At 37.4% G+C, this 27,514-nt stretch overlaps 1 protein-coding gene and 1 non-coding gene across 2 annotated transcripts; both read right to left on the minus strand.

The window, feature by feature from the left end:
• Positions 1 to 77: 77 nt before the first annotated feature.
• Positions 78 to 26,900, minus strand: DSPP (dentin sialophosphoprotein). Its single transcript, XM_006175484.2, has 6 exons — positions 26,777 to 26,900; positions 8,785 to 8,845; positions 5,749 to 5,824; positions 4,502 to 4,588; positions 3,384 to 4,376; positions 78 to 2,905 (listed from the first exon to the last, which is right to left on the minus strand). The coding sequence occupies exons 3-6, from the start codon at positions 5,797 to 5,799 to the stop codon at positions 554 to 556; spliced, it is 3,483 nt and encodes a 1,160-aa protein (XP_006175546.2). The 5' UTR covers positions 5,800 to 5,824; positions 8,785 to 8,845; positions 26,777 to 26,900; the 3' UTR covers positions 78 to 553.
• On the minus strand, positions 5,606 to 5,677 carry TRNAD-AUC. The gene has a single exon. It is a non-coding gene; the product is annotated as a tRNA-Asp (tRNA).
• Positions 26,901 to 27,514: the final 614 nt, after the last annotated feature.

Here is a 27,514-nt window from a genome sequence, read left to right on the forward strand (position 1 = left end):
GTTGCTGCAATTCTTTTTTCATATTACAAGTGTATTTTGTTCTTAGAACAAGCATATTAGTTATAACCAAGCTGGATATCATGGTAACAGCATCTTTTACTCAGCAGTATGCAGACCATCTATCCAGGACATATAATTACTGACTGATTAAGGCAATGCCACAGGTTGTTTATAAGATGTGTTTACCTGCTACGTTCTCTAAAGCACTTGGCACTTGAAGTTATTGAGTAAGTGATTACTTGAGGTTTCTGTGTAAAGTATTAAAGAATATTTTAATTGTTAATTTATGTTTATGTTTATACTTTTAACAAAATCTTTTCAGGACATATTTAACATACATGTACACAGTCAGATTCTCTCTCTGAAGGTGTTGGCACTTGGTTCTGAATCTGACAGTTTGACTATTTCTCTCGTCGTTTCTGTGGATATGTGGATGTTTACATATGTCTTCTGTGTATTTCTCCCCTTTCTCTACTTCCCTGGAAATCTTTATTTCCTATCAATTACTCACCAGATTTTTCACAAAAGGAATCTCATGGGTTTTTCTTTAGTTCTAATCATCACTGGTTGAGTGATTACTGTCACTGCCTTCACTGTCACTATCACTGTCACTTCCACTGTTGTTGCCATTACCAGGCTTGCTCTTGCTGTCACTCTCATCACTACTGTCAGATTCACTGTCACTGCTCTCACTACTGTCACTGCTATTACTGCTGTCACTACTGTCTGACTTGCTGTCACTGCTATCACTACTGTCACTACTGTCACTGCTGTCACTACTGTCTGACTTGCTGTCACTGCTATCACTACTGTCACTACTGTCACTGCTGTCACTGCTATCACTGCTGTTGCTACTGTCACTGCTGTCACTGCTGTCGCTACTGTCACTGCTGTCACTGCTGTCGCTACTGTCACTGCTGTCTGATTTGCTGTCACTATCACTGCTGTCACTGCTGTCACTGCTGTCTGACTTGCTGTCACTATCACTACTGTCACTGCTGTCGCTGCTGTCACTGCTGTTGCTACTGTCACTGCTGTCACTACTGTCACTGCTGTCACTGCTGTTGCTACTGTCACTGCTGTTGCTACTGTCACTGCTATCACTGCTGTCACTACTGGCACTGCTGTCTGACTTGCTGTCACTATCACTACTGTCACTGCTGTCACTACTGTCACTGCTGTCTGACTTGCTGTCACTATCACTACTGTCACTACTGTCACTGCTATCACTGCTGTTGCTACTGTCACTGCTGTTGCTACTGTCACTGCTGTCACTGCTGTCACTACTGTCACTGCTGTCTGACTTGCTGTCACTATCACTACTGTCACTGCTGTCATTGCTATCACTGCTGTTGCTACTGTCACTGCTGTCACTGCTGTCTGACTTGCTGTCACTATCACTACTGTCACTGCTGTCGCTACTGTCACTGCTGTCTGACTTGCTGTCACTATCACTGCTGTCACTGCTGTCGCTGCTGTCACTGCTGTCACTACTGTCACTGCTGTTGCTGCTGTCGCTACTGTCACTGCTGTCTGACTTGCTGTCACTATCACTACTGTCACTGCTGTCGCTGCTGTCGCTACTGTCACTGCTGTCTGACTTGCTGTCACTATCACTGCTGTCACTGCTGTCGCTACTGTCACTGCTGTCACTGCTGTCACTGCTGTCTGACTTGCTGTCACTATCACTACTGTCACTACTGTCACTGCTGTCGCTACTGTCACTGCTGTCTGACTTGCTGTCACTATCACTGCTGTCACTGCTGTCGCTGCTGTCACTACTGTCACTGCTGTCACTGCTGTCACTGCTGTCTGACTTGCTGTCACTATCACTACTGTCACTGCTGTCGCTGCTGTCACTGCTGTCTGACTTGCTGTCACTATCACTGCTGTCACTACTGTCACTGCTGTCGCTACTGTCACTGCTGTCTGACTTGCTGTCACTATCACTGCTGTCACTGCTGTCGCTGCTGTCACTACTGTCACTGCTGTCACTGCTGTCACTGCTGTCTGACTTGCTGTCACTATCACTGCTGTCACTGCTGTCGCTACTGTCACTGCTGTCTGACTTGCTGTCACTATCACTACTGTCACTGCTGTCGCTGCTGTCACTGCTGTCACTGCTGTCACTGCTGTCTGACTTGCTGTCACTATCACTGCTGTCACTGCTGTCACTGCTGTCACTGCTGTCTGACTTGCTGTCACTATCACTGCTGTCACTGCTATCACTACTGTCGCTGCTGTCACTACTGTCAGACTTGTTGTCACTGCTGTCACTGCTATCACTGCTGTCACTACTGTCAGACTTGTTGTCACTGCTGTCACTGCTATCACTACTGTCATTGCTGTCACTGTCATCTGATTTATCTTTGCTGCTGTCTGATTTGCCATTGTCATCACCTCCATTGTTACCATTGTCATCACCTCCATTGTTACCATTGTCATCACTGTCACTATCATTAGCATCTGATGTGTTATCATGATCATCATCGTCTCCTCCTTGTGAGTTACTGTCACTGCCATTATCTTTTGATTCATCAGAGTTATAAGAAGCATCTCCTCGGCTACTGTGGTTATTATCACCTTCAGAATTGGCATCTTCACTGCCATTAGACTCATCGCTGCTGTTGGGATCATCTCCTTGCATGGATTCTTCATCAAACTCGTTACTGTCATATCCATCACTGTTACTGTCACTATGTGTTTTGCTGGGTCCAAGCTTATTTCCAGGTTCTGATTTCTGGCCAAGTCCTTGCGTGATGTCAACCTCTCCTTGGGTCTTGACATTTCCTTTGCCCACAATCATTCCATTTTGGCCTTTACTCTCTTTGTCTTCATTGACTTTCCCAGTTTCTTTGGTAATATTGTTTCTGAGGCCACTGCTGGGAACTTCAACTTCTGTTCCCTACGGAAAGATGGAGAAAAGCATGATTAATTAGTGAATGTTATGCTGCAAAACTGCATTGGTCTGAGGAAGACTATCTGGGGAAAGTGACCAGAGAACAGGAGTTCAGCTTCCAGTGCTTCAGAAACATCTGTTTGTGAAAATGTGCCTTATTCAGTACTTGAAAGTACTCTGGTGTTTATAGGTCATCCCAGTAGGATGTCTACCTAGTAGGAACTTTGGTAAACAGTTACATGGTGAATTAATTGTTTAGCATATGACTTTTAAAGAATTATAACCAAGTTTTCAGAGACATCTGCCTTTTAAAATTGTTCTGTATCAATTTCTAGTAAGGACCCCAGCTTTCCCCTCAAACATTCAAGTAATTTAGGTGCAAAAATACATGAATGTTTGTCACGCTTTATTTTTGTGCTACTGTCAGTGGAAGGAGGGGGAGAATTTAAACTACCATTGAAAGAAATCAGCTTCACAAACTAACCTTATCTTGGCTCTTCCCAATAGCAGGTGGCTCTAATTTTTCAGTGATTCCATTTTCCACAGCTTTGATTTCTTTGTGACTGGGTTTTTGAGTGTCCTCTATTCTTTGACTACCATTGTCTTCTGGAATACGGTCAGACTCTTCCTCACTCTTGGAGGTGTTGTCTCCATCAACAGCATGGGAGTCTTTTTTGTCCCCAGGGTCACCGTCTTCACTACTAACTGAATTTTGACCTAAGCTATTGTCATCATCATCTTCTTTTCCATGAGGCTGACCCTCCTGGCCCTTGCTGTTTTCTGTGCCCTTTCCTCCATTCCCTGTTTCCTCACCTTCATCATCACCAGAGCCCTTGTCTTCATCCTCATCTGCTCCATTCCCACTAGCACTTCCATCAGAATTATCCAGGCCAACATCTTCTCTATTGCCAATTCTACTTCCTCCTGGTGTAACCCCTGTTTCCTCATTCCCACTTCTCTCTCCTTCTCTCTGTGGTGTTACTGCACTTGATTCACCCCCATTTCTACAGAAATTCCCATTTATTTCATCCTCATGACCTGTACTGTTGTTGCTTCCAGCTGCTTGAGGTCCATCTTCTTGGACAACAGTGGCATCCTCACTCTGACTTGCATTTCCAACACCCCCATTTTCTGAATGCTTATCAACAATTCCATTAATATCGCTCCCATTTGCTGTGTCAGCACTGTCGATGATGCTTACTTGCCCCCTGATGCCATTTACGGTGGCGCTATCTTCTTGTCCATGTATCCCATCATGACCATATGTTTCTGGTTTTCCTGCGCCCCCTTTCAGACCCTCAGTGTTCCCCTCTTCATTTGCTACCGTAGATTGTGTAGAACTCTTTTCTACTTCTGCCCACTCAGAGCCATTCCCCTCTCCCTTGTAACCATCTTTGGTATATTGTTGCATTTCTCTTTCTTTTTCATACATGGGGACACCACTTTCTTTGGTGGTATCATTGGCATTTAACTCATCCTGGAAAAGAGAAGCAGTTCAAAATAAACTGCGGATATCATCTTAAAGTAAAGCAAACTGAAAAGATGAGCATTGATTTTTTGGAATCTAAAAACAGCTTAGAAACACATTTCTACATTCTATACCTGTATTGGCACTTTCGGTTTTGCCAGAAGATTTAAATTCACATCTTTGTTCACAGCATGTCTTTCCAATGGCTTGATCTGAGGAACCTACCAAAGTGAAAATACTGGAATTGAAAACATTCTTATTTTGTCTACATGCACACACACACATGCATGCACTTTTCACTAAATGAAGGAAAAAAAGACATAACACAGAGGCCAAAGAATGATCTAATTGGGTAGAAAAGAAAAGTGGCTTGTCACAGGGCTTATATAGAATTTGAATTTGTCATACAGATATTTTTCATAACAGTATTACCAATTTTACTGAAGTATTAACCAGACCACTTGTCTCAACTGTAGAAATGGAAGTCTTTTATAAAAATGAGGAGAGAGACCTTTGGTGTTTCTGTACGTTAAGTTTCTTGCAATAGCACCAGACCCAAGTTAAGTGTAACCTTGGCCAAAACCCCTAAGAGAACAGTAGGCATGACCAGAGGCAGGGCAGAAGCCAAAGCAAGTCCGATGCTCCTTCTGTGCCCTTCAAGAGCACAATGGAAATAGCTGGGAAAACTCTCAACTACATAAATACCAACATGTTTGGTATTATGAAAAAATATCCATATCATACTGTTAACCATAGAAACTGACTAATAGAATTGCAAATGGTTTAATTTTCCTAATTTTTCTTTGTTGGTGTTTATCTGTATATTCCAAATTTTCCACAGGGAGCATATGGAAAATAATTCTGTGAGTGAGACATTAGTTTCCCCTTTGTTGAAAAAAATGTGATTTTTTCCCTATTTTTCTTTCTTGAAAACTTCCTAAACAATACAGTCTTCATTGACATTAAAATGAAATTCATAGGGCATGAGCAAAGATGGACAAATCTCCATGACATCTAAACATTAAATGTAAGTTAATCTAAATGAATTTTAAAATAATACTTCCAACAAGACAGGAGTTTCTGTGAGAAGAATGGGAACACGCATTGGAGTGCATATTTGGTTTTGTTGAGATCCCTAATATACCTTGTAAAGTCTTCCATGCAAATCTAAAAGTTTAGGCTTAGCTGATCTGTAAGGTCTCAAGGAAATACATGCTTTTTTCTACTTTTTTTTTTGATGGAGGTACTGGGAATTGAACCCAGGACCTCGCGCATGATAAGCATGTGCTCCACCACTGAGCTATACCCTCCTCCTATATATATTTTAATGTTAGTTTAAAAGAGGCAGCAAAGTAAGATTTTTTGAGGAAAGTATACTTACTGGAATGGCCCATGCTACCACCCAAATGCAAAAATATATAATTATCTTCATTTTCTTTAGGAATATTAATCAGTGGCTGTTTTTGAAGGGAAAAAAAAAGAATAGCACATAATTACTTGAAGAGCAAAAAATGATAACCATATAATGTATTATTTTGGTCTGTAAGCATTTGCCTTTTTCCTAGGCAAGGCGGATACATCCAACATGAGAAGAAGCTGCCAAGCCTCAGGGCTCCAGAACACACCTGGAGTGGTCACAGAGACATACAAGGACACCATCAAGCTCAGAACTGATGAAGCTACCTAGACTTTTTCTGCCTTTGCCAATGAAGGGGTACAGCCATGCAGTTACAAAAGCCATAACTATAACTTTCTCCTTCTGCTCTTCTTGATGGCAATAACATGTCTTCTGAATAGTTGTAATCAAACATTAACTAATCCTGCTATGGTTGTGCTTAAAAGATAAAGCACTTATCATCCCCACCCCAAAGCCATACAATTGGGCTGTACTCGGTGGCAAGGGAGAGAAATTACAAGCATGAAGGAGTCCAGGCTAGTGGAAAGAATGTGGAGTTGGGATTCAGAGACCTGAGTTCAAATGCTACCTTTGCTACTTGACGTGTGAGCTTGGGGAATTTAAGTAGCTTGTTTAAGCATTTCATTCCTCGGTCGAGGATAATAATGATACCTGCACTTCAGGATTATCCTGATTATCAGCAGCAGAATTTTCTCTGAGAACATTCTTTGACTCTATGTCAAAGGGCATTTGGTGTCTCTCCCTCTTTACACCCTGCAGCTTCTGCACGCCTCACTGGGAGCAGCACAGTGTTCTCACTGTTTTAAAATAGCCTGGCTACTTATGTTTCCCTGCCCTACTGAGAGCTCCTGAGGTCCAGGTGAGTGTCTTGGTGATCACTGAATTCCAAAATGTGGCACAGGAAAAGGGCATTTTGTGAATAAATACTTATTAGTATAAGCAACGCGTAGCACTGTTCCGTGCATTTAGCAATCTCTTAATAAATGATAGCAATTATTATGTGGGACTTCTAAAAACATGACCCTTCATTCCTATTAGAATTCACATTCAGAAATGGTCTAATACATATTTTCAGTACAGTGGGATAGACAGTGCATTCATGAGAATCAAAATTTTAAATTGCTGTTTACTGAAAATTGGATTTCTTGATGTTATGATGCTATCACTATAGAAAGAAAGGAAGGATTTTACTTCCATTTCATGCATTCCCACTGGGCTTATAGATTAAAATACTGTATGTCATTAGATAGCCTTGATTGAATTTAATGTTGATAGTGGAAACATAATAAAACCTCAGTGAACATCAACTGACTTAGAAGTATTGGCATTTCCTCTCAGAGCTACTGAGTTGGGGGAAAAAAATTGTGCTTACTCTTAACAGCCCTTCAGCAGCAAGCCAGGAATAGCTAGACTTCCTTTAAAAATGCTATAGTTTAAAAACGAGGCTGAGGAGGCCTCAGGACAATACAATCAGAGTTTGGGGCATAAATGTTGAAGAGCAGCTGTTTAGGAAGCCCAGGTTATACTGTATTTTGCGGTCCCAAACCTAATTATTACATAGACTCTGCAGAGGCCAGTCCACACTGTGATTTGGAGGGAACATGGTATCCTGGAAAGGTACCTAGAGTGCAGGCCAGGGTTATACGCATCCCATTTCTAAGCTGCAATCCTGCAATCTGACCACGATAGCCCTCCTTCAGATCAACTCCAGAACGACTGCACGATGCACGACGCTGCTTGCCACTGCATCCTCAGGTAGGGAAATGGCTTGAAAAACTATTATCGAAATGGCTGTATTGTCAGCCTGAAAGCAGAGGCTTCAGAATTGTGTGAACCCCCTTCATATTGTTTCATGTATTGTCACAAACAAAATGAGATTTTACTTAGTTACTGGAACAAGTTAATAAAATCTTAAAAGGCAAAGCTTAACTAAAGCTCTGATTCGAAGCCCAATGTAGATATTTTAAATCTGAGTTATCCAATTTTTTATCAAAGCAATCAGATACTTATCAGGTTCCCACCTCAGTTTGCCAATTGTTTAGTAACATGTCTTTTATTTTCCAAACCTGTTATTATATCATGAAACAGAAAAGGTGTGTGACAGAAGTCAGAATCTCCATATACTCTCAGTAGAAGTGTTTTAATCTAGTTTTAAAACTCCAATGTCAATTGGCAAAAATAATACAAAATTTTTAGGCCAAAGGTAGATTTTTCAGGGACCAAAAAATTAAATGTAGACTGAGATTCATTCATTCATTCATTCAACAGACATTTGAAGGCCTAATGTGGGCCACATGCATGGAAATAGATATGAGCCCTACCCTCATGGAGCTTATCACTAAGTGGATTAGCCAGACCTTGAAATAAATATAACATAATGTGTTAAATCAAATTCCCAAATCCATGTTTATTTATTAATAGAGTCAGGGGTTAAATGTTACTATTTGAAAGAGAAAGAGATTATCTCCTTTTTTATTAAATCTCATCACATTTTACATCGTGTGGTGAGCTTAAAAAAATGGCTTTAACTAGATTAAACATCCTTAAAGATGGTTTTTCTGGATTAAAAAATAACAGTAATGGAGCTTTAGTGAATTATATATCAGATAATCTAATCATACATTCTGTTGTTAATATTTTATATATAAAATATGTGCTTCACCTTACACATACTTTTTCTGACTATTAGCAACTGATATTTTAAAATACTGGGTGTGAAAAAAATTATATTCTTCAGTGATCCAATATTTTCCTAGATGGAATTAGCATACTTTACCATATAAACTTCCATTATCTTTTAATACATAGTCTTGATTTGACAAGTCAAAAGGGAAAGGGAAAAGTCTAATCATAAGGGTTATTGGTTTCTTAAAATCAAGTCGGCTACTTCTCTGAAATTCAGATTTCTTTCTAAAGGAATCAGTTGGTTCTGAGTAAAGAGGATGTTCCATCTTACCTTAAAAGCCTTCAAAGGGACTTTGAAAATCCAGGATTTCTTACCTTTCTCTTTGAAGACTGAGAGTGGCACACTGCCCCGGACTTTTGCATGACAATTTTATACCTGCCGAAATTTAAAGTCAGTTTGATAATTTTCTCAACCAATCACTGTTTAGGATCCCTGATATGGGGTTATAAAGTGTCACCGTGTCTATGAAGCACATAATAAAGTCCCCCACTTCCTTCACTTGCTGATACGTATTTGCTCACTAAAACATTCAGTTCCAAAGGGACTAGGCTTACTTTCACTTAATTAAATAGCTCCTGGGAAGCTGTTCTGCATCTTAAATATAGATAATCAGTGTAACATATCTGAAAAGAGCCACTTAAACTCTGTCACCCTGACATTTCTTGTCTTACTAAGGTTGGCAATCTAAGAAAACTCTAGGTTTCTTTTGTAAATATACTGCCTATTTAAGACCCCTATCATTCCTGAGGTAGGTATTAACATTCCTGTGCTATAATTCAAGAAACTGTCCACATGCAACAGCCCTGGCATGCCTGAGGAGGCTTTAACAATCTATAAACAGTAACTCCCATGAAATCTCTCTGACTTAAATAAACAGCGATATGAAGTTTAAAATGTACCAATTTAGTATTCAAACTGAATTTTAAAAATAGATATTCAAGATACCAAAACTTATTGTAAGGCAGCTAGATGTGCAAAAAGTGCATACAGGCAGGAGGTCTAGCTGTGAATTATCTCTCAGTTATCTGTGCTGGCTATGGAGGACCACATAGAAAACCAGACGATAATTCTAGCAGAAGTTTGGGTACCTGAACTCACCTTTCTCTTGAACCCCAGACACATGCTACAATGCAGGTAATCCCTAAACCCGTTCCCCAATGTGTGAGTTCAAAACCTCAACAGTCTGTGTCTCTCCACGCACTTGTTCAGAATTTTCAGAAATATCCCAAATTCTTAAACCTTGTAATATCAACAGATGTGAACCAAGTAAGTTGCTAAGACTACAACAGTGGTCACTCCAGGATTATGTGTAGGACATTTACAGGGAAAGCAGGAAGGTTGAAAAGAAGTGGAAGAATGGAAAGAGGATTTGCCTTGAGGCTGTGTTTTCATAGCAAGCACTGTGTCTTTATTTAAACAGCATGTTTACATGGGTGGCTCTAAGGGCCTAACCAAATTTTAAGGAGTCTTAAGTCACTTCTGGAAGCAACACAACGCCCTCAGTCACACCTAGGTACTAGTAGAGGTTGGTGAACTGGTCCTGCCTTCCTTTTCCTTGGATTTGAATTAATGTGAATATTCTTATCTTTTGTTAACTTTCCCAGGTTTCAGCAAATGTTTGTGAGTCACATCCTCAGCTATTTTTCTAGATCATTCTCTCTTGACAGTGAATCTCTTAATTTTAGCTTCTTTCACCATTTGGATAGACAGGGGCCTTTCAATATCATCAGATCCTGGTTCCTTTTTCTTTCACAATTTTTCTCTCAATGTATGTCTCCTCTTGCATTTTATTATAAGCAGCAAGAAGAAGCCAGGCAGCATCTTCAATACTTTGCTCAAAAATCTCCTTAGCTATATATCCAAGTTCATGGTTTACAAATTCTGCTTTGATCATAACCGAGGGACATAATTCTGCTAAGCTTTCTGCACAAGTATAACAAGATCCTTGTTCCTCCAAAATGCCCTTTTCACTTCCTTCTGAGACCTTATAAGCAGCGTCCTTAACATCTATATTTCTACTAACAGTTTTCCAGCCTCTACCCACTGTCTGATTCCAGAGGCATTCCCACATTTTAAGAATTTCTTGTATTAGTACTCCATTTTCATGTACGAAAATCTGTATTAGTTTTCTATTGCTACCTAACAAGTTGCCAAGTGTACTTTTGCTTTTAGAGGCCTCATTTAGCTCGGTTAGCCTCAATCAAATAATCTGTTTATCTTAAAGTCAACTGATTAGCAAACTTCATTACATCTGACAAATCTCTTTGGCCACAGAACAGGACATAATTATGAAAATGATACTTCATCATATTCACACGTTCTCACTACACTCAAAGGGGAGAGGATTATACAAAGTCATCTTAAAATTCTGCCTACACCTACTTTAAGCTACAATGAAAGAAAATAGATCAATAGCTTCATGGGCTGGGGGTGAGGGGGTGGAAGGGAGGGTAGAAGAAAGGGATTTTAAAGGGTCATGAGGAAATTCTGATGGATACTTTCCATTGTCTTAATTGTGGGATTGTTTCATAGGTGTGTACCTATGTCAAAACATCAAATTGTACACTTTGAATATGTACAGTGCATTGTGTGTCGATTACACCTCAATGAAGCTGCTAGGGGAAAAAGGTAATTAATCTATTTCTAATCCTGTAAATTGAGAAGTTAAAACTATGGTTTCAATAAGATCTCATCAAAGAGAAACATAAACTTTAATTTACTGTGAAAACCAAACAATTAATTAAAATTTAACATCAACTCAGTAACTAAACAAGTTACCTATAAACCCTTAATCAGGATTGTTATTCTGTTCCTAAGGAAAGAATGGAATCAAAGTCTTAATCTAGAGGCTACTCTATTACCATGACTTTGCACTGTCTTCCTGTTTTCTTAATTTGGATAAACAGTAGCTGAACCAAATGTCAAAATTAAGGCAAGAATAGTAGTACAGACACAGAGAGGATATTTTAACTCAAATTATTTTAAGTTGTGTAATCAAACTAGTTCACAAACCAAAACTAGGCACTTGAGTATGTGTTCTCTGTATGAGCAGTAGTACAACATCCCTGCTGGGCTTCTTTGGTGGAAGTTTAAATGGCAAAAACCTTAAATTCAATTGCACTGTATTGAATTAACACCAGTGCAATTAAGAAAACAGTTACAATATTAATTGCTTTTAGAAATAACCATTGTCCTTTAAAAAGTGGTAACCATTTCTTATAGATTCCATATTCCATTTGCACCAAGGCTCAGGATGGCATAATGTTTCCTGAAATATCTTAAAGACGTTTTAACTGAATCTCAAGTAACAGACATGGCTTGGCTGTTGGTCAGTCTTAGCTTCCACTCTCTTATTATGATGCAGAACACAACAACTGCTAGACCACATAATCTTTTCTTCTTCTGAAAAAAACTAATAACTTCAATTGTTCTTCTTTCATAGGCACATATTTTGTTTTCTCCAGACCTCTGTCCCAGATATTAAGAGCTAGTAGAGAGTAATGTTTAAGATCTGAAGACTTGAAGTCAGTTTTATCTGGGTTGAACCCCTGCCTTTTCCTGTGTGACCCTGGAAAGCTAACCTAATCTCTCTAAGATTAAGTTTCTTCACCCGTAAAATTATGTTAAAATAATAGCTAACACTTATCAAGCACTTATAACAGGACATACCCTACACATGACAATCTAAGCCCACTATTTCATGGAGTCCTTAAAATGATTACACATGATAACACTGTTTTATCTTCAGAGGGATGAAGAAAGTGGGTCCTGCATTGGCACAACAAATCACTGATAGAACCCAGACTTGAACCCCAAAATTCTAACTTCAGAACCTGGCTCTTAGCCACTGCACTAAATTAATTGCCTACTTCATAATGACACAGTGGAAGTAATGTATGGAAAACTGCTCAATGCCCAGCATACACATGACTCCTCATAGGGAAGACATTGTGAATTTCATGATCTTTTGACAAGTTTGGGTCTTTCCTTTGCTCATCACTGTCCAAACTCTCCTAGGATTACTGGCAAAGCGATGCCTTTTGAGTAAGACCCCAAAACTTTGACAGTTATTTTACGTAATTCTATAAGCAAATTACCAATCTTCAGTAAAACAAAAATATCATGGCTGGCATTCTTTTTCTTTTCCTGAGTGCTGAGCACCCTAACAGACAAGCCTGGTTCCAATATCTGGGCCCTGCTCCTGAATCTCCCACCCAGATGCCAGTGATCTTTCTAAAATGCAAATCCAATCATGTCACTACTTTGAGTCAAACTTTTCAGTGGCTCTTTAATTTGACTTGAGACTTCTCAAACTACCCAGCTTCACCTTGGGCCACTCCTTTTTGAGACCCTGGAAGATTATAGAGAAGCAGGGCCACAGATGTAGTTGGGATGGGGTTGTGAGAGGCCTGAATATACAGGATATGTCTTGTATTTAAATAACTTTTCCTGCTTCCTGGTTGGACTTTGTCAAGATTATCCAAGTGTCTTATATTCAGCTCTTCTCAATAATTACAAAAGATTGGCAACTTCCACTATTTCTCCACTACAGTAATTGGTGCTTAAATCTCCTAAATGGTAACACTAGCTGAAAAATCATTCCTCCACAAATAAAGATCTGTACTATCTGACATGCTCTCCCCTGCAGGTTTGACTGAAGAAAGACCAGAACAGGGGGCTTAGAATTAAAATACATATTTTTCATACATAAGGAAAAAAGGACTGTTCTTTGGCCAAAGTCTCAAGTCATGAACTAGCAATCACCATTAATTAGTTATGGATCAGTGCTCATGCTCTGAAAATCAGCCAAAAAGCAACAGCCGCACTCCAGTAAACTATGCTTCTGAAAGTTGGCAAATCAATGGCATCCCAAGCTTCCAAAAGTCGGCCGATCAGTGACAACTCCACATTTCTAGACAACAGCCAACCAGTAAGTGCCTCGTTCCAGTGACCACACTAGTCCAACTGCACGTCCACCAATCATGGACCTCTCTCACTTCTGAAAGTCCACCAATCCATCAAAGCCAGGCTTCCGAAAACACTAATTCAGTAACACTGTGCTTTATGAGTACAGCTCTTCCTTGTAAGCAAAGAAGTTCACTTTTTTTACATCAGATATTAAGTTCTGTTTGTTGTCAGTTTTGCAACTTTTTCAACAGTTCAACCCCTGCTGATAGTTATGAGTTCTGACTTGTGAATGACACACTATCATGACTGTGACATTATCAAATTCAGTCTTTTCATTTCTTGCTGTGTTTTCCATTTAAGTGGTGTATTTTGAAACCCAAAATGCCAAAACGTAACTGTAAATTCTGTGATAAATTTTCTGATCACAATTTATTAAATGAGGAAGAAGTCCTTTGGAAACTCTGTGCCATTCCCAATTGTTAACTTAATATTAAAAATGGCAGAAAGGCAGTGATAAACCAGTATGAAATAATAACTAAACATAAGAGATATGTAATTTCATCAACTACTGCCAAATATGTGAAAAAATAGTAAATTTTTGTAAGACATTCAGATGAAGAAGATAAAATAATCACAGCACAAGTTGTAATGGCTTTCCACAGTAGATTTCATCAGCCCTCAGTTCAAATAACTGTTAGAATATGCTGCTACCAAGAGGAAGGAACACTTCCAAATCCATTCTATGAGGCTACCATCACCCTGATACCAAAACCAGACAAAGATACCACAAAAAGAGAAAATTACAGGCCAATATCACTTATGAATATAGATGTAAAAATCCTTTAAAAAATACTAGCAAATCCACTACAAGAATACATTCAAAATATCATACATCGTGATCAAGTGGGATTTATCTCAGGGATGCAAGAATTTTTTAATATCTGCAAATCTATCAATGTGATATACCACATTAACAAGCTGAAGAATGAAAACTATATGATTATCTCAATAGATGCAAAAGAAGCTTTTGATAAAGTTCAACTTTCATTTATGATAAAAACTCTTCAGAAAGTGGGCACAGAGGGAACATACTTCAATGTAATAAAGGCTGTATATGACAAACCCATAGCTAACATTAATCTCAATGGTGAAAAGCTGAAAGCATTTCCTCTAAGATCAGGAACTAGGCAAAGATGTCCACTCATCACATTTATTCAACATAGTTTTGGAAGTCCTAGCCACAGTAATCAGAGAAGGAAAGAAATAAAAGTAATCCAAATTTGAAATGAAGAAGTAAAACTGTCACCGTTTGCAGATGACATGGTATTCTATGTAGAAAATCCTAAAGAGGCCGTCAGAAAACTACTAGAGTTCATCAATGAATTCAGCGAAGTTTCAGGATACAAAATTAACATACAGAAATCAGTTGCATTCCTATACACTAACAATGAAATAGCAGAAAAAGAAATTAAGGAAACAATGCCATTTACCATCACATCAAAAAAGAATGAAATACTTAGGAATAAACCTACCTAAAGAGGCAAAGTACCTATACTCCAAAAACTATAAGACACTGATAAAAGAAGTTGAAGATGAAACAAACAGATGAAAAGATATACCATGCTCTTGGATCAGAATGCTGAATATTGTTAAAATAGCCATACTACCCAAGGCAATATACAGACTCAATGCAAGCCCTATCAAATTGCCAATGACATTTTTCATAGGACTGGAGCAAAAAATTTTTTAATTTGTATAGAAACAAAAAAGACCCCAAATAGCCCAAACAATTTTGAGAAAGAAGAATGGAGCTGGAAGAATCATGCTCCCTGACTTCATACTATTCTACAAAGTTACAGTAATGAAAACAGTATGGTACTGGCACAAAAGGAGACACATAGATCAATGGAACAGGATAGAAAGTCCAGAAATAAACCTACATGCTTACAGTGAACTAATCTATGACAAAAGAGGCAAGAATATACAATGGAAAAAAGACAGTCTCTTTAATAAGTGGTGCTGGGAAAACTGGACAGCTACACATAGAAGAATGAAATTAGAACATTTTCTAATACCATATACAAAAATAAACTCAAAATGGATTAAAGACCTAAATGTAAGACCAGATACGCTTAAACTCCTAGAGGAAAACATAGGCATAACATACTTTGACAAAAATTTCAGCAATATATTTTTTTGAACCAGCTCCTAGAGTAATGGAAATAAAAGCAAAAATAAACAAATGGGGTCTAGTTAAACTTAAAAGTTTTGCACAGCAAAGGAAATCATAAATGAAATGAAAAGACAACCTACAGAATGGGAGAAAATATTTGCAAATGACACAACGAACAAGGAATTAATTTCTAAAATGTATAAACAGCTCATACAGCCTGATACCAGAAAAACAAAGAATATAATAAAAAAAAAATGTGGGCAGAAGACCTAAATCGACATTTCTCCAGAGCAGACATACAGATGGCCAACAGGCACATGAAAAGATGCTCAATGTCACAATTATTAGAGAAACGCAAATCAAAACTACGATGACATATCTATTGCCTCACACAGGTCATAAGGGCCATCATTTAAAAGTCTACAAATACTAAATGCTGGAGAGAGTGTGGAGAGAAAGGAACTCTCCTACATTGTTGGTGGGAATGTAAATTGGTGCAGCCACTATGAAGGACAGTATAAAGATTCCCTAGAAAATTAATAATAGACTTACCCTATGATCCATCAATCCTACTGCTGGGCATATATCCAGAGAAAACTATAATTTAAAAAGACACATGCACCCCAATGCTCATAGCAGCACTATTTACAATAGCCAAGACATGGAAACAACCTAAATGTCCATCAACAGATGTGGGATATATATATATATATATATATATATATATATCCTCAGTCATAAAAAAGAATGAAATACTGCCATTTGCAGCAACATGAATGAACCTAGAGATTATCATATTGAGTGAAGTAAGTCAGAAAGGGAAAGACAAATATTATATGATATCACTTATATGTGAAATCTTAAAAAATAATAAAAATCCTATTTACAAACCAAAAACAGATTCCTGGACATAAAAAACAAACCATGGTTACAAAGGGGGAAAGGACGGGGAGGAATAAATTAAGGGCTGGGATTAAAGATACACATTACTATATATAAAATAGATAAACAACAAGGACTCACTGTATAGCACAGGGAACTTATTCAATTTCTTGTAATAACATATAATGGAAAAGAATTTGAAAAGAAATAATCCATATGGAAGTATATGTATAACTGAATCCCTTTGCTGTACACCTGAAACTAACATTGTAAATCAACTACATTTCAATAGCTTTCTTAAATGGCAGAGCTAAAATTAAAAAAAAATTTCATAACCAAAAGTATTTTTTGATCTTAAATTTACAAGTAAGTTATCAGGATGAAATCTACTACAACAATAAAAAATGTAACAATTCCATTTACTGTTACAGAGCTTATGGAAGATCTAATGACTTATCTTTTTACAACATAGCTATGGATGTAAGTAGCCGTAATACAGGCAAAAATGCTCCCTTTGCTTATATAATACTTTTCTCATGAAAAAGTGTTACTTTAAGGCTGTTGTGAGTAAAATCTCTTCCAAATGAGACTTCAGAAATGTTCTTTATTGTGGAAGGAGTTAATGAGAAAAAGTGTACTGCTTCTGTGGCAATAATATGAACACAAATTTTGGTAGATGTTTTCATGAGTGTCAACAATATTTATTCAAAGTTAAAGCAAACATGAATGAAAGGTGTTGGCTGTCCTGCCATATTCTGCATAATGCTGCTCAAACAGCATCTAATGTCCTTTCTATTGACACTGAAGTCGTTGTCATGAAATTTTTCTCCTACTTCAGCATTTATACTGTTCAAATTGAGCAATTAAAAGATTTTTGTGGGAACTGTCAGAAAGAGATATTAAGAAATCAATCCCACTTACAATTGCATTGGAAAGAATAAAATAACCTAGAAATAAATTTAACCAAGGAAGTAAAAGACCTGTATGCTGAAAACTATAAGATATTAATAAAAGAAACTGAAGAAGACACAAATAAATGGAAAAATGTTCTATGCTCATGGCTTGGGAGAATTAATATTGTTAAAATGTCCATACCGCCCAAAGAAATCTACAGATTCAATGTAATCTCTATCAAAATTTGAATAGCATTTTTCACAGAAGTAGAACAAAGAATATTAAAATTTAGAACAACAAAAGACCCCAAACAGCCAAAGCCATCTTGAGAAAGAAGAACAAAGCTTGAGGCATCACATTCTCTGATTTCAAACTCTATCACAAAGCTACTGTAATCAAAACAGTATGGCATTGGCATTAAAAACAGACGCATAGATCTATGGAACAGAGAGCAAGCTCAGAAATAAACTCATTCACATAAGTCAATTAATTTACAACAAGGGAACCAAAAATATACAATGAGGAAAGGACAGTCTCTTCCATAAATGGTATTGGGAAAATTGGACAGCCACATGGGAAAGAATGAAACTGGACCACTATCGTATACTATACACAAAAATTAACTCAAAATGGATTGAATACATGAATGTAAAAACTGAAGCCATAAAACTCTTAGAAGAAAATATAGATAGTAAACTCCATGACATCAGTGTTGGTGATTATTTTTTTAATCTGACAACAACAGCAAAGGCAAGAAAAGTAAAAATAAACAAGAGAAATTAGACCAAACTAAAAAGCTTTGGTACAGTAAAGGAAACCAACAATGAACTGAAAAGGTAACTACTGAATGGTAGAAAACATTTGCAAATCATATATCTTACAAGGGTTAATATTGAAATATTATAAAGAACTCATATAACTCAATAGCAAAAACAAAAAATGAAAAACAAAACAAAACAAAAACAAGCAGTCTGATTTTTAGATGGGCAGAAGATCTGAATACACTTTTTTCCAAAGAGGACATACCAATGGCCAATAGGTACATGAAAAGTTGCTCAGCATCACTAATCATCAGAGAAATGCAAATCACAACCACATAACATATCACCTCACAACTGTTAGAATGGCTTTTATCAAAAAGACAGGAAATAACAAATGTTGGCAAGGATGTGGAGAAAAAGGAACACTTATGCATTATTGGTGAAAATGTAGTCGCAAGGAGAGGCGAGCTCGTGGTCCTACCACTCCACCATCTTGACTGGAAACCTGTTGGTGAAAATGTAAATTGGTGCAACCACTACAGAAAATAGTATGAAAGTTCCTCAAAAAAGTTAAAAGTAAAACTTTACATACGATTTTGGATCATATGACCCAACAATTTCACTTCTGGGTATTTATTCAAAGAAAATGAAAATACTAACTCGAAAAATGTAAATACTCAGCATTCCTATGTTCATTGCAGCATTATATTTAGCTAAGATATGGAAAAAACCTATGTGTCCAAGTTTTATATATACATATATATATGTATGTGTATATATATATATATATACACACACACACGTACACACACACACACACACACACACATTGAAGTACTATTCAGCCACAAGAAAGAAGGAAAGTTTGCCATTTGCAACAAAATGGATGGACCCTGAGGGTATCATGCTAAGTGAAATAAGTCAGAAAAAGACAAATACCAAATGATCTCATTAATATGTGGAATTAAAACAACAACAACAACAACAAAAACAAACAAATAAAACCAAGCTCATGGATATAGAGAATAGATAGGTGGTTTCCAGGGGTGAGGAGTGGGAGGTAGGTGAAACTGGAGAAGAGGGTCAGAAGGTACAAACTTCCAGTCATAAAAGAAATAGGTCATGGGGATATAATGTTCAGCATGGTGACTATAGTTAATGATACTGTTTTGCATATTTGAAAGCAGCTAAAAGAGTAGATCTTAAAATTTTTCATTTTGAAAAATGTGCACAATGATATTCATTGCTGTTTGTTATATTAGCAAGAAATGTAAACAATCTAAATGTGCATCAGTAGGGGACTAGATAAGTAAAGAATGATATATTTATATTATGGAATAACTATACTGGAAAAACTATATAGCAGTAAAAAAAGGAATGAACTATAACTCTGCATATCAACATGGATAGATCTAAAATAAGTGGTTGGGGAAAAAAAGCAACTAGCAGCCACTGAGCCATTTTCTATTCTTATAGTTTTGCCTTATCCAAACTGATGTATGAATGAAATCATACAGTATGCGGTCTTTTGAGTTTGACTTCTTTCACCTAGCTTAATGCACCTGAGATTCATTCATATTGTTGCAGATATCAATATTTCCTTCTAATTGTTCAAAGACTTTTCCTAATTTTTTATTGAGCTGTTATGTATGTAACATTGCTCTAAAAAAATAAAATAGTTAGGAAGTTTTTAAATGAGATTTTTGTGATATTGTTGGCATTCAGCAGTCTTCAATTTTCCTGCATCCACAACCCACTGGCTCTCTTGAACACTCATTTGAGAACATACTCAGTTTATCTGAAGCACTTAAATCATACTTTAATTCTGAAGAATGAGTTCTCAAAAATTTTGGTTGGCTTTTAAAATAATCCATTGAGTGAAGCATACTTATTTGTTGAGCATACTTTTCAATATCTCTTTAATAATAGGATTATGCAAATTGAAAGAGGAGCAAACAGTGTCACTGAAGTATTCCAATCCTTAAAGGAAATTGTGGAATGTGTTAAAGAAAGAATTACAGAAAAATTGATCTCTTTAAGTGTCAAGACTGTTCTTAAAAAGGATATTATATTACTCATGAACATGAAAAGAAATTCTGACTTGAAATGGATAATTATCATGGCACTTGTCATGACTATTTTGTGAAATGATTTCATCCCCTGAAGAGTTTAATTTTTTAATATGGATATTTCTAAATATTCTTGGAATGGGAACAAGTGGAATCACCATGTGCAATGTTGAAGGAAGGAATAAACTGACAACAATGCTTTTGTCAGTGGACAGTATTTTTTAAAAAAATCACTGATCAAAAGATGAAATATAGTTCTGAAGAATGGAAAAGTATATTATGCACTGAAAGATGGTATTATGTACTCCAATAAGTCAAATTTGAAGAGTGATTCTTAGAGTTTACACGAGTACATACTAGCTCATATACTAATATTGAGTGTGTTTTTTCATGAGTAAATGTTCAGTGGACAAAAGAAGAGACAAACGAACTAGATGTGACCCCTGCAGAAGCTCTGTCACAGTGTAAATTAAACATTGTAACTGCAAGGCAAGATTTTATAAGTAAATCCTGTAAAAGTAAATAACTGTTAACAACATAAGGGAGATATAATTTTTTGAAAGAGGTATGTAATTTAAATTTTTTATAATTTATTTCAGATAAACAACAAATACTTCAGTATGTCCCATGCAATACTTTCCTTTTATTGCAATGTACATAAGTGTAGTTAATTAGAAATCACTCAAATTTAACTGGGCATTCTGTATTTTCATTTTCTAAATCTGGTTACCCTAGATTGGATTCTATCAGCAGATGTAAAGCTGCTCTCCAGGTGGTCATTTTGTCCTTTTTTTTCATTGCAGGAGAGACAATCATATATTTGAAGAGAGTCAATGCTCTCGCACTCTGGTACAAACATCCATTAGCCTTACTGGGCTGCAGGGGATCTCATATCCCACCACTTCTCAGACCAGTTCTGTGGAGGAAGACGAACTAGGACTAGGCTAGGGAAGTGTTTAGACAGAGCTGCTACAACTGAAGCTTCTCTGAATCTGAGCAGCTACTCCAGGCTGTGACAGAACTCTTCTAAGATTAGTTGAACATCTTTGGCTACCAATCATTTGGTCAGCAAATTTGTAGTGAAAGGCATCGGTCTAGATTCCATGAAGGACACAGGTAATTTGTCATTAAAGAAGCTCCATTCTTTGAACCATCAGTGGCATTTCTGTTCATTATCTATTATGTGACAGAATTTAAAGGTCTTACCTATAGTATCTTTTTATTTTAGTTACATATTATTTATATATAAACCTTGTTGCATATATTAACATAAATATATTCATAAATCATCCTGCTTTTAATCAAGACAATCCCTTGATATGCAATAACTTTGATAGTCAATCCTGATTATGCAAAGATTCCATATTTGCTAATTCGCCAAACTCCTAACATTTATTTGTAACTCCAAATATATATTTACTGTCATTTCACGGTCAGTCAAGGATATGCATATGCAGAGAGTAGCAAAAAAATTGAGTTGTCTTATGTGCAAGTCCCTAGCTGAAGTCAAGCAAGGTAGCACTTAAACTTCGGTTTCAGCTTTCACACTGTAAACATGTCATTTTTTAGTCTATTTTTGTATTTTGTGCATTTTGTTAGTGATTTTGCTGTTTAAAGTGGCCCCAAGCATAGTGCTGAAGTGCTGTCTAGTGTTCCAGAGTGCAGGAAGGCTGTGATGTGTCATATGGAGAACATACATGTTAGATGACCTTCATTAAGGCATGAGTTATGGTGCTGTTGGCTGCGAGTTCAATGTCAATCAATAAACAATATATATATATGTATTAATAAGGTGTCTTTAAACAGAAACACACACAAAACAAAGTTATGTATTGATCAGTGGATGAAAAATGTTGGGACCAGAGGCTCACAGGAACCTAACCCTGTATTTCCCCTAGGAGCAATGGTTCAGTATTCACTAATTGACTGTTCAAGGCAACTAAGTAGATCATAACTACCTTAATAACAAAACTCGTCTGTGTTTATGTGTTTATACCAGAAACAATTTTCATAAAATATAATATTTATCCTATTTGTGATATACTTTGATAGTCTCTCTTATATTTCTTTTATAGTGTTGTTTATCATGGTTTCAAAGCCCTGAACTGATTTATGACTCACTGATAGGTCATGATGGGCAGTTGGAAAACACTGCTCCAGCCCAAAGAAGTAAAAACAGTTTATCTCAGATTAGTAAATAAAGTCATTATTCAAAGTTCATGGGAAAGATAATAGGTCAAGTTAAATGACTGCATTCTTAAGACATTTGAAGATTGGTAGCGGTACCTTCTTAGGTTTTCATTATTTTTCATCCTTTTAGATGCCATGTTAGTTTCTATTTTCCCATTGATTATGTAGCAGTGGTTGAATGTAAGAACCATTTAATTTGTGGCCATTATTTCTTTCTGAGATTTGAGGGAGTTCATAACTTTCTGTCAACAAAGCAGTAAAGAAAAAGTTGGTTTGTGATCAAGTTTCAGGCATAGGGTCAGCAACTTTTCACAGATGAAAAAGGATAGTTATTTCTTGCATGCTAAACAAGATTACCTGTTATAACTTTTCAGCAAATATTTGGTTGAATAGTTCTGTGTGGACTATTGGTTTGAAGGGGCAAGATTGCTCAGGCTTTGTTCTGCTGGGTTATTGGCACCAGTGGGGGATTCAGTTCAAATTATTCTGTTCTGCTACAGTAAAGGAAGAATTTCCATCATGATTATTAATTGGTTGTTAGAAACATAGCAGTCAGGGGAGGGTAGACTATGCTGCCAAAATAAATAAACCCCACATTTTCTGGGGCTTCGAGCAATGGAGCCTTCGTGTTGCTTGTGCCACAATTCAAAGTAGCTCTCCTGTGGGTAGCGACTCAGGAACCCAGGCTGTTACCATCTTACTTTTCTACCATCACGAAGCTTCCAGGTCACCTGGTATTACCTATCTGAAGATGGGGAAGGGAAGAAGTATTAAAAAAAACAAAACTATGCTGGATATTTTAGGAATCAGGCCTGTAAGTGGATCTTTACTTTCATCCACATTCCACTGGCCAGAACCCAGTCACAGAGCCAAACCATTTCCAAGAGAAGCAAGGAAAGACAGAGAACATTCAGATATGAAGAGCACTGACAGTCTCTGGCAGACAGAGAAGGTTTTCCATGTTGGTCCTCATGTTTGTGCAGGGGACCCGTGTTCTGGTTGATTAGATGTGGCTGAGAACTCTTTTTAAACAGCTCTGAAGCACTGCTTAACTCTCCATCCATGGTTGTTATTAATAACTATTATGGTTATTGTCTTAATAAAAATCTTTGAGGCCCTCCCTAAGACATTTTTTTTTCATGTTTAATTTTTATTTTTCTGAAATTGTAACTATGAATTTTTTCCTTAGGTAATGCAGTGTAACTTTTGCCATCGACCCAAAAGTTCACTGCATTGCTAAGATTTTATTTCTTCTTGGTCCACTGTCCTTTTATTTATTTTATTTATTTAATTTTCCTAAGGCAGCTTTAAAGACAGGATTAAGAAGGAGGCAGTCCCACAATGTGGATTTCTCCTGCATACATCTTATAACACCTCAAATTAGCACTTTTCATAACATGGTTCTTAGAGAATTTGAATCTGAATCACTTTGATTCAAATTATTAAATCGAAATTTGTTTAAAATATAGATTTCAAGGAGCCACCTCTGATCTACTGAATCAGAATCAATATGCGTGGGGCTCAGAAATCTGCATTTTAAGATGCTTCTTCGATTATTCTGGTGTTTACTAATATTTGAGAACCAGGGCCAACAAGAAAACTGAAGTATCTTTCACTTGAAAGCTGAGTCTGCCTGTGATTACAAAATAAGCTCAGATCTAAGAGCCAATTTCAATCTTCTTTTCTAAATGAGAAAAGCCAAGGATAGAAAATTCTAGGATTTAAATTGTCATACTGTTGGCTGAAACAGATGATGACAGAGCCCAGATGATCAAGGCCAGAAAAGGAAGAAAGCAGGACAGGCTTAACTTGGACAGCAAAATTCCTCAAAACTTTATTTTTGGTGTGTATGTGTTGTGTGTGTGTGTGTGTGTGTATAAACCTCATCTCTACAACCTCCTTTCCCATTACGTTTTCTAACTCAGCAGTTCCCTGCCCTTCTAAGTGCTTATCGAACAAAAGCCACCTGCCTACCTAGCCCTTTTGCTAATATTAAAGGCTGTAATAACATCTTCATCACAGGGCCGCTCTGAGGGTTCAACAAGATAATGTGTGTGAAGTGTTTCACTCAGTCCCTGACACCCAGAAGGCCAAATCAATGCCAGCAATTATCAAAATCTAACACAACCACTGACAGATCAATGGCATTTCTGGGCTCTAAAAGGAATCCCACAGGGGGCCAGGAAATTGAAAGCCCTGATATGTCATTACCCAAGGAAGGCTTGTGAATGGGTGATATAGGTGTCCCCAGTGGGTACATCATGGCATCCAGCAGGAAATGAGCTGGGAATGCCAGGCCACCCAAGCACACCCTGTCCTGTGGAGTACTGCCAGGGCAAATGATACATAGCCCAACTCCACCACTGCTACCACCCAACACACCCACCCAGAGAAAGTTTTAAGCCAAATGTAAATCAGCGGATAACTTGCCTACATTTGCCTCTTATAGACAAGGCCTTGGAGTCTCCTCAAACAACAAACCACCCATCAGTTCAGAAAATGACAGGGTTCAATTTGAATGGGTCTATCTGCCCCCTCACAGGGATGTGGTCAGGAAGAAAGAGAGAGGACAGAGAGAGAAGAGGGGAGTGGTGGTGGCTAAAATGCCCAAGGCCACAGGAAGAATCATGCTATGAAGTTTTGCACAAGCTATTATGAATTTAAGTAAGCAAAGGCTAACTAAGACAACTTCTCCTTTAATTTTTCGTATGTAACATCTGAGCAAAGCTAAAAAGAGGGCTGTTTGTTAGTATGAAAAGAAAGATTCTCCCACAAATATCAATGGAATGGTCACAGGAAAGGGAAAATAGCATGCTGTGTAGATCACAACCCCCATTAATGGATCATAAAATCAATTATAGTGCATTTTTAATGAAAGGATAGAATAGGGCATCACACATAGGATACTTGAAAAAAATTGTTTCCATCTTTATGTGTCTTTAGGTTACAACGTAATATTTTTGCAATGGATTGTAGTGGGAAAAGTTTTAAAATGTGTAGCAGAAACCTAACTGCTCTAGATTCACAGGGAGTTTGAATCCAGGCTCCATCACTTGCTAATTTTATGACTTATGACAAGCTTCAATTTCTTCAGTTGTAAAATGAGAATAATACCTACAAGAATTCTTGGGAAGCAAAATGAGATCATGTATATAAACTTCTTTAGCACAGTGTCTGTCACAAACTTGTCACCTAATAAATGTCTTTTTTTTTTTCCACTTAAGGTATTACGTATATAAATAGATTCAGGCATCGCAGCAAGAGTCATTTAATTTCGCTTGGCCTCTGTTTCTTCATTCTGAAATAAAAGAGCTAAACTGGGTGAACTAGTGCCTTGCCTGCTCTACAACTGTCTGATTTAATTCAAGTGGTCATTCTATTATCACATGAGAGAGATTCTCTTTGAAATTACTGCAAATCCCAAGTGACAAATAGATTTTTTATTTAAACTTTTAGTTTTGAAATAACTGTAGATTCATATGCAGTTGTAAGAAATAAAACAGCAATCTTGTCTACCTGTAATAATAAGAAATAATATATGGTCTTTGTCTCCAATTCTTGGCGCACAGCTCCTAAAGCCTTTGGAATCTTCCCAGTGCTACGGGTGTCTTTTGTATGCTAATGAGATGGCTGGGGGCTGGGGGCTCCTACATAGCTTCTGAATGGGTCCTGGTCACCAGAAAGATCAAGGCATGATTAGAAGGCTGGAACTTTCAGCTGTGCCCTCTGACCTCAAAGGAGGGGAGAGGACCTGACGATTGAGTTAATCATCATGGCTAATGATGTGATCAATCAAGCCTACATAATGGGACATCCATAAATACCACTAAATGGCAGGGTTCAGAGAGGTTCCAAGGTTAGTGAAAAAATACAAAGTCCTGGGAGGGTCAGGTGCCCAGAAAGGGCATGGAAGTTCCCTTCACCCCACCTTGCCCTATGCATTTCTTCCATTTGGCTGTTTCTGAGTTCGATCTGTATAATAAACCAGTAAATATGGTGCCTTCCTAAGTTCTGTGAGCAGTTCTAGCAAATTATCAAACCTGAGGAGGGGGTCGTGGGAGGCCCTGGTTTAGAGTTGGTCAGCCAGATGTATGGGAGGCCGGGGACTTGAGATTGGCTTCTGAAGTGGAGGCAGTCTTATGAAACTGAGCCCTTAACTTGTGGGATCTGACACTAACCTCAGGTAGTGGTGTCAGAAATGAATTGAATTGCAGATATGTAGCTGGTGTAGGAGAATTGATTCATGTAGGGAAAAACCCCATATATTTGGTAGCAGATGACAAGAAGCCCCATATATTTGGTAGCAGATGGTAAGAATAGCTTTGGAGTACCCTTCACCCAGTTTTCCCCAATGCTAATATCTTACAGAACCGTAATACAGTATCTCAACCAGGATGTGGACTTTGATACAATGGTTGATCTTACTCACGTTTAGGTTTCTTTGTAGGTGCCAACTGTGGTTGACTAAAACTGCCTAGAGTGCAAGCTTGGAGGCTGCTTTGAGTCCTGATTTAGAGGAAATGGATGTTTCTCACACTTAGCAAGGTCCACCGAAGATTGAGAGAGTGGTGACAAGACTGCTACAAACATGATGACTCTGCAGTAAGTGAACAAAATATTTAAATTAAACATTTAGAGCTGGTGATTAGTGAAGCATACTTTCTTTGTTTTTATATATTATAAATGTTTTAACATACCCAGATCCAAAGAAAGGGTAAAAAGTCATCTCTTCATCAGGAAATTATGAGTCATTCCAATGCATTTTTAGGTAGATAACCTATTCTCAGCAGAGACAGCAAGTCTTCATACAGTCAACCATAAAGTTATTCTTTGAGTATCTTTGCATAACTGAACTATTTTCATATTGAGTGCCTGAATTATTGCTTTATGCTAAAGGACAAAGACAACCTTCAATGGGACCATGTATCTACTTTTTTTCTGACAACTCTGCATGAATTCATAAGATTCATCAACTTAATTGAAAGACAAATGAAAGAATTTGGACAGAACAATCAATTTAAATGAATTTTTTTCAAAGTCTTTTAAAAGTAGGTTTAACTATGAGCTAAGAGGCTATAGGAACTGTGGTTTTCAGAAAATGTAAATCTGATATTGGGCTTTGTCACAGCAAATAGACTGAGGAGCTGCTTTTGAATATCTGAGATTT

The sequence above is a fragment of the Camelus ferus genome, chromosome 2 (genome assembly GCF_009834535.1).
Source record: "Camelus ferus isolate YT-003-E chromosome 2, BCGSAC_Cfer_1.0, whole genome shotgun sequence".
NCBI classification, from domain to species: Eukaryota; Metazoa; Chordata; class Mammalia; order Artiodactyla; family Camelidae; genus Camelus; species Camelus ferus.

What these genes read in the sequence shown, in the direction of transcription:
- DSPP (XM_006175484.2), bottom strand. Translation starts at nt 5,799, where the DNA reads ATGAAGATAATTATATATTTTTGCATTTGGGTGGTAGCATGGGCCATT. An exon ending in TGGTAGCATGGGCCATTCCA is followed by an intron (nt 4,589 to 5,748) that starts GTAAGTATACTT and finishes TCACTTTGGTAG; the next exon opens with GTTCCTCAGATCAAGCCATT. An exon ending in TTGGGAAGAGCCAAGATAAG is followed by an intron (nt 2,906 to 3,383) that starts GTTAGTTTGTGA and finishes ATCTTTCCGTAG; the next exon opens with GGAACAGAAGTTGAAGTTCC.